Source organism: Capricornis sumatraensis, chromosome 2 (assembly GCF_032405125.1).
Source record: "Capricornis sumatraensis isolate serow.1 chromosome 2, serow.2, whole genome shotgun sequence".
NCBI lineage: Eukaryota > Metazoa > Chordata > Mammalia > Artiodactyla > Bovidae > Capricornis > Capricornis sumatraensis.
In genome coordinates this window covers 215,876,317-215,890,559 of record NC_091070.1, presented here as the reverse complement: position 1 = coordinate 215,890,559, position 14,243 = coordinate 215,876,317, and the positions used below count along the sequence as shown (strand labels likewise).

The 14,243-nt window shown below is 53.2% G+C and overlaps 1 protein-coding gene across 2 annotated transcripts in view; it reads right to left on the bottom strand.

Moving 5' to 3' along the window:
- The window catches only part of AGAP1 (ArfGAP with GTPase domain, ankyrin repeat and PH domain 1), a 566,367-nt gene that overhangs the window by 376,665 nt on the left and 175,459 nt on the right, over positions 1 to 14,243 (bottom strand). For both annotated transcript variants that reach the window (XM_068962986.1, XM_068962992.1), the window contains exon 2: positions 89 to 147. In XM_068962986.1, coding sequence (XP_068819087.1) covers positions 89 to 147 — 59 coding nt within the window. The remainder of the gene's footprint in view (positions 1 to 88; positions 148 to 14,243) is intronic.

The window sequence follows — 14,243 nt, the reverse complement described above, 5'->3', positions numbered from 1 at the left end:
TCACGCCGCGCCTCTTCCTGGGCCCAATCCGAGGCCCCCTCCTGCAGGTTGAGAAACAACCAGGCTCAAGGCCAGAGCGACCACTCACCACTTTGAGCTCCGGGACGGATCGACTCAACGTCCATTCCTGGCTGTTCACGAAGGCATCTGTAAAACAAGAGGGTGAACTCGAGTGAGACGCCGTGACTTAATGGAGGGCAGGATCAGACGCCCCCGAGGTGCCAGTTTTCAAACCGGAAGGACACGGAAGACGGTCCAGCCCCAGCCTGGGATCTCATCCCCTGAGCTGCTGAGACCTATCTGCCTGCCGCACACGGCCGCTCTGACACGGGTCTGTGTCCCGTCTGCTAAACCTCATCACACACTCCGACCCAAGACCACCAAGTCCTGCCCCAGCCCTTTAGGATCCACGCTGCCCTGGGTGTTCAGACCTTTCTGACCCTAGGTGTGGGCCACTTGGAGGACAACGGAGGCTCCGGGTTTTCTGAAACTGAGCCTGATGCCAGGCAACTTTAAGCCTCAGGGTTTCCCCTAAAACAGTAGTAACTTGCTTAAAATTCCATCAACAAAGTTACAGAAGCTGATGGCTGGGTTTTGAAAATTCCAGTGTTTACAGCATGTCATGGTTTAGAAGACCTCTGAGCTGGACTTCTGATCCTCAACGACACAACAGACACTGAAGATCCAGTCAGGACACTTCGGGGTGACATGAGATGTGCCGGAAAGACCGGGGGTGCCCAGCCACGGTGCGGCCCACTGCAGGGCCTGGCCCCCCAGTCAGCACTCTCAGGGCGGCCTCCCCTGACAGTCTCTGCCTCTCACCCCCAGGTGTATGGGTGGAGGTGACCGCCCCACAGGGAGGACCCCGACGACCTGATTCCCCATGTCCCCCACCTGCCGTTTCCCTTCATGGCACCCCACCCCCTCACCCGCTCTGTGTACTTAGGGACGGACAGACGGAGCTGGTAACGAACATGGCGGCTGCCCCAGAGACCCCCGAGCGGAGGGCCTGCCTCCAAAGGGCCTTCAGTTTCCACGCCTCTTCTGAAAACCCCCAATTCCTTCATGCTACACGATGACCAGAAGTCAAATCACAAATGGCCTACAAGTCAAGTAATGCCAGGGTTTCAAACAGATGCCCGACTTCCCAACCCAACGGATGTAGGAACGGACGCAGCGCCACCGGGGGCATCGCAGAGAATGACCAGAAAACATGTGGAGAAGACAGACGGTGACACGGAAAAACAGACGCCGCCGGCCCCGCGAAGGCGGAGGCTGCGGTCTGCCGGCTCAGAGGCCTTCCTCGTACCGGGCAGAGGAAGGCCGGGCTGGGGGATCAGGATGCGATGGGAGGCGCCAGGCAGCTGCAAAGGGCCTCTGAGGCGCAGCTGAGAGCTGACGGGGACCGGGGTCCAACAGCAGAGACACTGGACTTCGGGGACTCGAACGCCCAGCCAACTGCCAGAGTGAGTGGGCCCACTGGAAAGGAGCTCAGAAGGGAAGATGCTCACTCAGGAAAGGGAAGGGCAAGGGCCACTGCTCCCTCCATGGAAGGGAGCCAGCTGGGGGCCACGTGTCGGGGGCACACATTAATCGGGTACCTGCACACCCACTCTCTGGCCAGCGGGACCACCCTAACGTGTCCCAGACAAGCTGTCCCTGCAGACAAGTTAACCGTGGGTGCTCTAGTACAGGGCCCGCCTGAGCCCTCGTGTGCACTCAGCACACAGGAACCAACGCCACACCTTCCCCGCAGTGAACAGGGTGATCAGAGAGGTCACAAAACACTCACTGTCTGTCATCAGCTGATCTCAGGGAAACGGGAACGCGGACTGTAGGATTGGGGGTGGGGCGATTCCAACGGTCCAGGGAAGTAGATGCCAGCTGGTCCATCAACATGAAATACCTGGGCCAAGAATGTCTCCCAAAGCCGGGCTGTTGCCGTGCTTGTAACAGCCCAGGGCTGGTTACATGCACGTGGATACATTCCTACGTGCTCACTCAGTCACGTCCGACTCTCTGCGACCCTACGGACTGTAACTGGCCAGGCTCCTCTGTCCATGGGATTCTCCGGGCAAGAACACTGGAGTGGGTTGCCATTTCCTTCTCTGGGCTACATTCCTGTAAGGAAGGCTAAGCCACCAACAAAAGCCTCAGTGTACCAAAGTGCAACCATCCCGAAGCCACAGCGATGTGTGTGTGTGTGTGTGTGTGTGTGTGTGTGTCTAACACACACAACCTTGTCCGTGCTGAGAACGCTTCTGGAAGCATAAATACTTCACAGTTGCTGATCTAGGGTTAAGGAACCAGCCTGGGGACAAGGTAATGAGACTTTCTTGTCATTACCACCTTTCAGTGCCCCTCAAATTTTACACCATCTAGCATATAAAAAAAATTTCAATAACACAGCTTTTAATACTCTTAATATCAAAACAAAGAGGGTAGAGTGGGAATTAAAATGAGCTTCATTCACTAATGCTCAGCTGATTTTTAAGCACATGTCACCAAAAGATTATGTTTATCACAACAAATATTACATATTCATAATAAGCAGGGCTCCATTAAATAAAGACAGTAATTATATAAACACTGGAACAACGTGTGCGGTGCCTTCTTGCTTGCAAATAAATTTTCCCTCGAGCGGAACACATTTGCTCGTGAGAACTAGATTAATGAAATTAATCCTTAATTTAACTGACCAGAAACAACACATCTTCCATTTTAAAAGATGCACTTTAAAAATGTTCGTCGCCTCCATCATTGCCCGATCAGGACAGAACGCCTCTCCAAAGAGGTGAAATGAAAAATAACAAAAGACGCAGCAAAGCGGCGCCCGCCAGAGCCTTCTACGTGCTCCTCCTCTACGGATCGGGCCTTTCCGAGGGCTGCACTCGCTAAGCGGGGATGACAGAGCTGACAGCACGTCACGGGGTGAGCAGGGTGGGGACTGTAGGGCCCAGACCAGCCAGCTGCCCTGTTTAAGGTCGTGATCTGGGCGCGTGATCTGGAGAAGAATTTCCGGACAGGAGGCAGAATGAGAGGAGAATACAGGTCATTAGAGTGGGAGACGCTGTTAGAACAGCAGGCCAGCTCAAGGGAGAACCGCCGTTGACCAGAGAGCTCCTCAGTCCACTTTTATACCCAGGGTGCAAGGAGTGGGGTGGGGGGTCTTGTGGGTCCTTTGCTGATTGGACGCATATACTGGGTCGGGGGGAAGAGTAAGGCACATACCTTCTCCCTGGTGGCTCAGCTGGTGAAGAATCCGCCTGCAATGCGGGAGACCTGGGTTTGATCCCTGGGTTGGGAAGATCCCCCAGAGAAGGGAAAGGCTAACCCTCTCCAGTATTCTGGCCTGGAGAATCCCATAAACGGCACAGTCCATGGTGTCACAAAGAGTCGGACACGACTGAGCAACCTTCACTGTGGGGTAGGAGGGGAGACGGGTTATGCTCCTCAGGAGGACCTAAAATCCGTGAAAGGTTACGACACAGGGGAGGGAAGGACGATAAGGGTCTGGTTTTTCCCTTCCTGCATTCCAAGACCCTCCTTGGTCTTATCTGCCCTTCAGTCCCTGGGTCACCACGTTTAAGTTCCACGGTGCAGCAACCCTCGGAGGATAAACACACATGCTCCTGGAACACGCCCTGGAAGCCTGTGTGTGCGCCTGGGAACGCCTGTGCACGTGTGTGCGTGTTCTCAGAGCAGTTAGAATCCCAAGTCACATTTCTGAGCTTCACTCAACGCCCCACTTAGAGTAGAACAATATTAAGAAGCCCGCCAGGTTCCTCTGTCCGTGGGGTTTCCCAGGCAAGGATACTGGAGTGGGTTGCCATTTCCTTCTCCAGGCGATCTTCCGAACCCAAGGACCAAACCCTGTCTCCTGTGCTGGCGGGCGGATTCTTTACCACTGAGCCACTTTGAAAGCCCCTGGACTGGAATCATCAACATGGCTGGTGATCACTGATTGACTGCATTTAACCTGTGACACTGAGGCCTCTTTAGAAGATGTCATGGCGGGGCTGGCAAGTGCCCAGGCTGCAGAGGACCCTTGGTAACTGCCCAGCAGAGTTTAGGAAAGGAAGGTGGTTCGTCATTCCTTATCATTAACATGGCTCCACTTCAGATTCCATGTTATCTTTTCAATTTAAATCATTAACAGTGAAAAGAAATGCTCAAAGAACACCAAGATTGGGGAACTAAAGTAACAGGGAACTTTTATTAGGAATGAAAAACCCGAACTATTAGCTTCTTCAGAACAGAAATCTGGAGGCAGTCAGAGAAAGAAAGCGGCCTCCCTGCAGGAGGTGGTCAAAGCGACTCACAGAACAAGAGGTGTTTGCACGAAGGGGAGGGAAATCAACATGACTCAACATGGGGTGGGGGGAACCGCTCAGCCCAGTTCTTCTAATATGCATGCGTACTCAGTAGCCCAACCCAGTCCTGTCTGACTCTTTGCAACCCCATGGAGCCTGCCAGGCTCCTCTGTCCATGGGGTGCTCTAGGCAAGAATACTCGAGTGGGTTTCCATTTCCTCCTCCAAAGGAATCTTCCTGACCCAGGAACCAAACCAGCATCTCCTGCATTGGCAGGCGGGTTCTTTACCACTGAGCAAGGACCAAAATACCTGAAGCTGAAGGAAAAGACACCAGCGGCACCCCCCACCCCCCGTCACCCTGGTATGCCCACGGGCCACATGCATGGCATGTTATTATTTTAGGACTTGAGAAAGGCAGTCCCTACGCAGCTAAACACAGATAGCGGTAGAATTCTTGACCAGCTTAACTCTGTATTAAGATAAAGCCCAGTGAAGGTCAGATTGTGGAAGTGCACTGTGTCCACCCAATACACACTGCTGTGACGCTGAGCAAGCAGGAAGCTGCCAGATCTGCACTTTCCAAGGAAGGGGCGCTTGGCGTTCGGACGGGCAGTGCCGAGCCCCAAGAAACACGAAATTCACACCATCTGAGTCACCCACTTATGGTGTCATCAGCAGTTTGTTGTTGTTTTACATGCAGCTTTCATTCATTTTAAGTCTTTTAAAATAGACAACAGTGAGCCCTAAAGGTGAAATACAGATGTGGGGAGACTGTGGCGTGTCAGTGTAGGTCCCGCCCTGGTAGAGAGGTACCGTTCTGGGGAGCGATGCTGACGATGGGAAGGCGGGAGGACGCGGAAGGATAAGGGAAGCTCTGTTCTTCCCTCTCGGTTTAATCGTAAACCTGAAACTACTCTAAAAATAAAGTCTTAAAAGACGTTTTTACAAAGTACACATATACGTGTACACACACACACACACACACACACACAGTAAGGGGGTGCCAAGTCTGGACCTGGAAGACGGCCGAGGCAGACGTACTGACACCACCACACTGGATTCACTCCTGTTTTGGTCCTGACACTGCTGACCACGTGGGTCACTGAGTAACACGCGTTTACACACACAGTGCCTGAGAGAAGGACACTGCTGGGAGCCAGCTCCAGCGCCGCCGCCTGGCCCGGGGGAGCCCCGAGGGCGCCGGGCGGGGCTCCTGCCGATTCCAGCCAGCCTCCACCCACAGCAGGCGCCTTAACAAGAGGCCCGCGTGCCGCACATCTGGACCACTGGGCCCCGACCACCTCGGCGAGGTCGGCTGCCCTTGGTGCCCCGAGACTCTGCACTTACTTCTGAGGGAGGTGGCCTTGAGGCCTTCATAGGGAATCTGAATGCCTGATGCAGGAGGAACGTCGTCATTATACAAACACTGGAGAAAACCCTTTTTCTCTGGGCTGGCTTCCTCCTCCTCCAAGCCGGCCTCCGTCCTCCTCCCACGGGCTGTTGTTTTCCCACACCCACAGGCACCTGCATCAACATAGCACCTGCATCAATGTGGCTTTGTCCCCTGCGGAACAGGGTCCACCTGGCTGTGCCTGCTGACCTGTGGGGCGAGGGCAAGCAGACAACCTTCCACGGAGGGGCTCAGACAACCTGCAGCTGGAAGCAAAAGCTGCCACCATCCACTTGGCAGAGGAAGGACTTGGACCCTGCGGGGGGCCCCCCAATGCACCCTGTCCCCCAAAACGCTCATGTGCACCCTGTCTCTGAAACAGCCTGAGCCCCCTTCAGAGGACACACACAGATCAACCCCGAGGGGTTCAGGAAGGCATCTTAAGCGTGCAACCCCCCAGACACCCCAAAGTCCCCTCCCTGTTCTTCTGAGGGAGATACAGCCACAAAGCACTCAGGCTTATTTCAGAGAAAAGCCTCTCTCCTCGGCAGAGGCTTTTCTGGGCCACTGGAGGAAAGCAAAGACGGAGGGGGCTTTCCTTCAGGAAGCTCCCCTTCAGGGCCACGTCCAGCCCTATCCTGGCTCCTTCTTCAGAAGGAACAAGACTCTGCACTCCACGGAAGGCTGCCGATACCCACACAGGGGAGGACAGACCTAAGAGCAGCGGGGGCAGGGAGCAGAAACAGACACAAATCAGATCCAGCAACAAAGCAGCTCAGCTGTTTGTTTTCGCTCCCAGGAGAACTGTGCTGTTTCCCTTGCCTGGGACTTTCTTAAAATTCATCCTGACTCCAAACTCCTTTCAATCTCTGTTTTTCAATAGCACTTAAGTGAGAGACCCAGCCCTGGTCTGTTTTCAAGATTATTCACATGCAGAACAGCGCCTTTAACCAGGAAATGTAAGGCTCTCCTTATACCCTACACACAATAGGCACCCAAGCCATAAAGGCTCCCCACTTTTAATCCCCTTGGACCAAAGAGAACACAGAGGGTGTGGGTGGGCAGGGGCAAGGACGGATTCCCAATTAACAACTTGCTGCCCTTTAGGGATTTTGACCTCATCAACTAATTCCTAAGTGCTAGGAACACAGGTGAGAAATCGTCCAGGAAATAATCACCTCCTACTGGGCAGAAAGCCCACCCGCCCCCTTTTCCCCTTGGTACTATTGGACTATTTCATATTACTACAGCATCAACTCTTCCATTCTCTTTACTTGACTTGGTGGATCAAAAGTCTTAAAACCAGTTGGATTTTGCAAAGTCGCTAAAAAAAAAAAAAAATACTTCCTGTCCAGCGATTTCTTCCAAAATCTTGGGAGTTTATTTATTGCAGGGGATGAAGACGGGGCTGCAGACTGTATTAATCTCTGGGTTCCAAGAATAACCAGGAACCCTGAGTTAAGATCTGCCAGGGAGATTACCCCTTCATTATGTCCATTTCCACTGAGCCTGGACCAAGCGGTTACACTCTGACATTCAGACAAGAAGCATCAAAGCTGTGGCTGGACTTCCTTCTTGTGCATTTCATGCTAAAAATGAGCACCATACATAACAACCGCCTGGCATAATACACACCTTGGGGAAGATGATTAATGAGGAGGGACAATCTTAATAGCCTATCTGGTAGGGGGACTGAAACCATAATAAAAACTTCTTCAGTCGCGTCCAACTCTTTGTGAGCCCATGGGCTGCAGCACGCCAGGCTTCCGTGTCCTTTATTATCTCCCGGAGTTTGCTCAAACTCATACCCATCCAACTGTCTCATCCTCTCCTTTCCCTACAATCCCATTTGGATCCAGTGATCCAGAGGCTGCAGACAAATCTTCTGAAATTATGTTCAGGGGTTAAAAAAAAACAAAAAAAAAAACCCTCTGAAACCACAGATGACTTTTAAAAAACAACCTACTATCATCTTCAGGATTGAGATGTTTGTCTGAAACGTTAAATTTCCAGGAATTTTTTGTTTAACTCTTTTTAGCAATAGAAAAGTGAGGGAGCATTTATTTTTAGCTTAAAGCATTCAGAATCCCAAAATATAAAGGGAAACAAGAGCAGGGAAGAGAAAGCACAGCTCCAGAGAACCCTGGTCTCCGCCAGCGCTCCACTCAGCCTCCTTTCTGAGCTGAGAGAGGAAATGCAAGTCCCTAATAAAATAAGGAATCCATTTCGGCTGCAGCAGGCAAGAGCCACACCGCAGGCTGGCTAATACATTAACACGCTGATGACTCTCCAATGGAGGATTTAACAGAAGCTCACTGGCAGCAGTTTTCCAAGGGATGATTTGACTTATTTGAAAATCCTTGAATATCTATAATAAACGGAATAGGCCATAAATCTCTGGGTTACCAGATTCCTTCTGGGATTCCCTGGAAGTTCAAGTTGGCTTCCAGGGGCCTCAAAGACCCTCGAAGTGTTAGGGGAAACACACTGCCTGAAACTGCCTGCCCTGGCCAGACACCACAGTGACCATTCAGGTGAGTTATTTTACAAACAGGAGGTCCTGGTAAGGCATGCAGAACTAACAAGTCACCACCAACCGGAAGAACTGGAGGAAGCCAAAAGGAGACACCACGTGTCTCACTACCTCCCAGAACCCTTCTTGCTGACATCCACCTTGACTGAGCAACAGGTGCACCGCCAGGAAGGACTCTGAGTGAGAAAGATTGGCCAGAGACAACTGGGAAACTGATCCCATTGCCGTAAAACCTGAGACCGTGAGCCGTGCGGCGCAGCAGGTCTCCCGCGTCCGTCCCCTCAGGCTCCTCTCTCCGCCCGGTGCCCCTTCCCTATGAAGTCTCTTGCTTTGTCAGCAAGCGTGCCTCCTTGGACAATTCAATTCCAAGTGTTAGGCGAGCCCCTCTTCCTGCAACAGAAGCAGGCACTGTCCCACCCCCAATCCAAAGGCCCTTCTCAGTGCAGGGTGACCCCTGCCAGGCCACCCAGACACCCCCAATCCCACCATCGTGGACACGACTGAGGGTCTGCAGTCCCAAAGCATCTTTTCTCCCCTGAGCCCTGATGTGGCTCAGAATCCTTCTCCACATGACCAGCCTTTGATAGGACCTTTTCTCTTCTCCCTAAGGAGCCCCCAAGGCACATGCTGTCTGCCCAGATGAGCTCCAGGGGACTGTGCAGGCTTCTTACTTACAAAAGGATGGCTGATTCCCTTCCCTACCATAAAGAAGGCTAAGTGTCAAACAGATGCTTTCAAACTGTGGTGTTGGACAAGACTCTAGGGAGTCCCTTGGACTGCAAGGAGATCCAACCAGTCCGTCCTAAAGGAAATCAGTCCTTTATATTCATTGGAAGGACTGATGCTGAAGCTCCAATACTCTGGCCACCTGATGTGAAGAACTGACTCACTGGAAAAGACCCTGATGGTGGGAAAGATTGAAGGCAGGAGGAGAAGGGGCTGACAGAGGATGAGATGGTGGACGGCATCAGTGACTTGATGGGCATGAGTTTGAGCAAGCTCCGGGATTTGGTGATACACAGAGAAGCCTGGTGTGCTGCAATGGGGTCTCAAAGAGTCAGACACAACTGAGCGACTGAACTGAACCCTTAAGGTAGCAGAACGCAACGTGGCCGCAGCTGTTCACTCTTCGGAGGCTTACTTCATGGCTCTAGGAGTGGATTTGGCCACTAAATGCCCCAGGGATTTTCAGAAAGAAGAGTCCCCGAGTGTGTGGAGGTCCCATTTCACCAGCACTGAAAAGGGTCACAAAACTTTGGCAAGCAGGAGAGTGCATTCAACTTTAAACGTATCTTAGGGTCACAAGCTACAATGTTATGAAAGGTCAGCTCCCATTCTTCCTGTTAAGCCAACCGCTGCCACCTGAAACCTTCCTATTTTATATTTCAGTTTTACACACCAAGGCGATCCCCAACCAGACACTGCTGGTGTCTGCAGGGGGCCTCCCGGGACCTCGATCACCTGGCTCAGCCCCTCTGATGTCCCCAGGCCTTGGCAGTGACACCAGACCCTCCCCCTACCAAGGGAAGGAAAGACGCCGAGGCGGGGAGGCACAGGTCTGAGTCTGGGGTCTCAGACACCTCGCCTAGGCCAACCTTTTCCATCTCTCCTTCCCAAACGAGCCTGGGCTCCAGGCTTTATCAGATGCCCATAGCAGTTCAGGCTGCCAGCACCTCCTGCCTGGCCCACAAGCCAGCCCCGGGCTTAGGCCGCCTTCAGGCTCCTCTCTGTCTGCAGAGCACTGCCAACGGGAGCTGAATAAAGACCCACCTAGGGTCTCAGCACAGAGGAGATGGTCAACCTGAACTGCACGGGGACTTACAGCTGAGCCTGAGGTAACCACTTCTGTAAGTAGGAACAGTAACAAGAATTTTCAAACGATAGTTGGTGTGATGAGTAACTGAGAAACCGTAACACCAGCTCCACACTAGGGTCCTGAGACAAGGGCCCTAGGATGACAGAGCCCCCGTCCCACCACTAAGACACCAGCTCAAGGTCAAGGACACACAGCCTCCGGCCACTGGCTCCTGGCACTTCTAAGCAGCTGTTGGCTGTTCTCCTTATTAAAGTCTGAGTCAACATATATATTAAAAAGTAACTTCTACTGTGCAGCTCAGATGCTGCTGGTGGGTAACCTTCACTTTCTTTGTGAAAGTTAAGACAGTTCAAACAAGAAAATTTCCCTGGTTAAAATAAACCCTGGGAAAAAAGAGACATCTTGTGTGTGTGTGAAGTCGCTCAGTTGTGTCCAACTCTTTGCGACGCTATGAACCGTAGCCTGCCAGGCGCCTCTGTCCATGGGATTCTCCAGGCAAGAATACCGGAGTGGGTTGCCATTTCCTCCTCCGGGGGTTCTTCCCAGAGATGGCTTAGATGTTTACAATTCATAAGCTGCATTTCAGTCTGTCCTGTGCTGGATATAATTGAGTCTTGACAGTTTTAAATTCATAAAGAATTGTAAATAGTAATATTTTGTAATTCATCGTGCAATTAATGTTTATAATAAGGGGTGGATTGCTAACAGATCCAATCCAATCCAGAAGATGACTACAGAACGAGCAAAAAGAAACAACTCTTTTCCTGCATGCATACGCTGTTGTGTCCAACTCTTTGCCACCCCATGGACTGTAGCCCGCCAGGCTCCTCTTCCATGGGATTCTTCAGGCAAGAATACTGGAGTGGGTTGCCATTTCCTTCTCCAGGGGATCTTCCCGACCCAGGGACTGAATCTGAGTTTGCTGCGTCTTCCGCATTTGCGGGCAAATTCTTTACCAATGAGCCACCAGGGAGCCCATGAATTCTGTCCCTCCAGAAAATTATAAGGTCAGCAGAGGCGTGGAGGCCATGTGGCCAGTGGGATCCAGGACTGCACACCCCCAACAGCAGAGCAAAAGGTACGGAGCCCACTGTGTGTCTGTTGCCGTGGCCTGCCCATCACCAGCACAGAGTCAACTCCCACCTGGGCCTGCAGGGGACACGGGCGAGCGGGCGTGGATGCGGTGAACCCCTTCTGAGCTGCTCCAGGAAGCTAAGCATCTGAAACAGGAGACGGTAACCAGCACTGCCCCAGCTGAAGGTGGGAATTCCCGCATCCAGGAAGCAACTTATTTGGTCTCTTGCGGCCCCATCCTTTACCCTGGAAGACAAGAAGCCTGCACCTGGTCCCTTCAGCCTCACATCCTAGAATCTTCCCTTCAAGGAAAGATTCTTCCCTTCAAGGAAAGATTCTTCCCTCCCTTGCAGACCTTCAGTGCCCTGGTGCATGGGGCAGGCCAAGCCTCTCCCAACTTAATGGGTTTGCGCTGGCCAAAAGGGAGGTTTCACAGACCTGGGTTCCTTGTGATGGGTACAGAATGGCCTTCGGCTACCATTACCCCTGACTTAACATAGATAAAAAGCAAATTAAAACAAAAAGTGTTGGGATAGTTCTCTTTCCCGGGTGGGAACGGGGCTCACCTCAAGTTAGTGTGTATGGCTTTCTCTCACAGTAAGTCTGCCGCCCTTGCATAGGAAACGGGTAGTGATTTCAGGCTGCCCCTACCAATTCCGGGGGCTGCTTTATAAGATTAAAACAAATACTGTCCATGAGGCTGTAATGTCCAGCAAATCCAATCATGTCCCTGCAGAAGGTCTGTCGAGTCAGCTGACAGCCACGGATCTGGGCCTCCTCCCTGCGGGCTTGGCCTGGGGCCTCCTGTCCAAGAGACGAGGACGCAAGCTGCAGAGTGCAGAGATGAAGGCCTGCTACGTCGTCACACCTGGGTGTCCAGTGAGCACTCCAGGGCCTGCCTGACCTCTGGGCCCCTCTGTCGCTGCCTTCCAGGGTCGGTACTGGCCATGTGCAATGCATGAAAAATTGGAAGATAAAACAAGTGTGCCATGTCCCTCCCCACTGGTCAGGGCCACGCCCATCCCCACTCTGCTAGTCCTGGTACCCACCCCTGCCACGCACCCACGCATGCACCGTCTTGGGCCTCCTCTCCTCCGTTCTGAGAACAGGAGAACAGCCAGTGGTTACAGAGAGGAATGAAATCCTGAAGCTCACGGCAGAGGGCTGGCAAGGGTCACAACATCATGGGTACCCCCCAGCATCTCCGCAAGACTCCACCTCGGTCCCCTTCAAGGAGCATCCTGGGAAGACAGCCTCACCCTGCTCCGCTCCTCTGCTCCCAGGCTGGGTGCCCAGCGGTCCTGCACACACGCGTGCACCTGTGGGACGCGCCACCCACTTCCCATCTCTTGCCCTGGCAAGGTGCCCCCCACTGCACCTCCCGGTTTACACAGCACAGACGTGGCTGCAACCCCATGGAGGCTCGGGTGCAGACTGCGCCCCCACAAAATGCGACCTGTGTGCGGGAAAGCCCCAGGACAGCTGACGCGCAACACACCAAAACCGGGTCACGGGACGGGCGCCCTCAGCCCACACTTGGGCACCCGGTCACGAGTGAGCGAGCTGATAAACCACAGCTCAGAAACCACGGCAAGGAAGGTGGTCCGCGATGACGGCCACTGTGATGAGGCCAGCCAGGCGATGTCTCTGAGGAGGAAGAGGCAGGGGGGCGCTTCTACTGATTCGGGCCCTGTTTTCCCTTCTTTACCCTGGGCGTGGGGGTTCTTTTTGCAGTCAGGAAAGGTAAAAGAGAGGCTTCCCTCGTAAAGGAGTGGTTCCTGGTTACGCCTCTAAGAACCAGAGGAGCGCAAGAGGCCTCACCCACGTGGTCAAAGGAGCAAGGCTCTGAAGGTCGGCCTCAGTATCTGAGCACTGAATTAGGGAGGAAACGCGGGAGACAGTCCCCACTGTTTGCGGACTCCTTAGTCCTCAGACTATGACTGTCAGAGATCCTTTCAGATGGTTGTGAAATGACACGGTCCACTGAGCGAGTAAAAGAACAGACGTGAGATTTTATACGTCCCCTGGTGGCTCAGCCAGTAAAGAATCTGCCTGCGATGCAGGAGACTTGCGTTTGATCCCTGGGTCAGGAAGATCCCCTGGAGAAGGAAACGGCAACCCACTCCAGTATTCTTGCCTGGAGAATCCCTTGGGTGGAGGAGCCTGGCGGGCTACAGTCCACGGGGTCACAAAGAGTCTGACGCGACTGACCGACAGCAGCTGCCCGTGTATTCGGCTCCCAACCGTGGGGCACCGCCCAACAGCCCACCCATCACCAGCGCCCCGTCGATCACAGCTCAAAGCCTCCGCAGAAACCAGGCTGCACCGGGAGGCTCCGTGTCAACGTCTTGCCAGATAAGCTGGGAGGACGAAATCTGAGTCCCCACCTGTCCTGGCGCTGACCTACCCCTGGCAACTTGTCCTCTAGGTCTGAGCTGTGTTTGCTTTCTGATAACGCATGGCCACCCCGGAGGGAAGGAGTCCCGTGTGGAGAGAAACAAGGAGGTGTGCAGCTGGACAGCTCCCGGAAGCGCTGGAGCAGCTGCCGAGCAAGGCAGCCAGGGCAGGTGCCCCAGGGACCCAGGAGATGCCCAGGAGGGTGCTCCCCGGGCCTTTTCATCACTAAACTTACACCCAAGCAGACAGTCACCTTCTCACACCAGACGTGATTTCCGTCACTTTCTATAAAACACTGATTCTTCTGTAAAATTATCAGGCATCAAAACTGCATCGCTTTCCAAATGGAAAAGCCATGACCTCCCACCTGCTAGGGAGCCGCTCACAGGATCTGCTTCTAACTTCACAGCAAAGGAGATCATTTCTGGCAGAGAGAGGATTTTCTGCGCACGAGGAAAAGCTAATTTAAGATCAGCTCTCAGGGAACTCCTCTATTTAATCTCCGTGTCCGCCTACATGATGCCAAGTACAACTTGGATGCCCTTTTCACGAGCATTTCCGACTGCACCTTCACACGACCGTGGAGGGCGATATGGCCCTCCCTCCAGCCCTGGGGTTGGGGTGTGGGGTGTGTTGGTGGCGGACCACGGGCTGACCCTGACGCGATGGCCAGAGAGAGTGGCCTAGCTCAAGGACTTGACCCTTGCACGGCTGACCA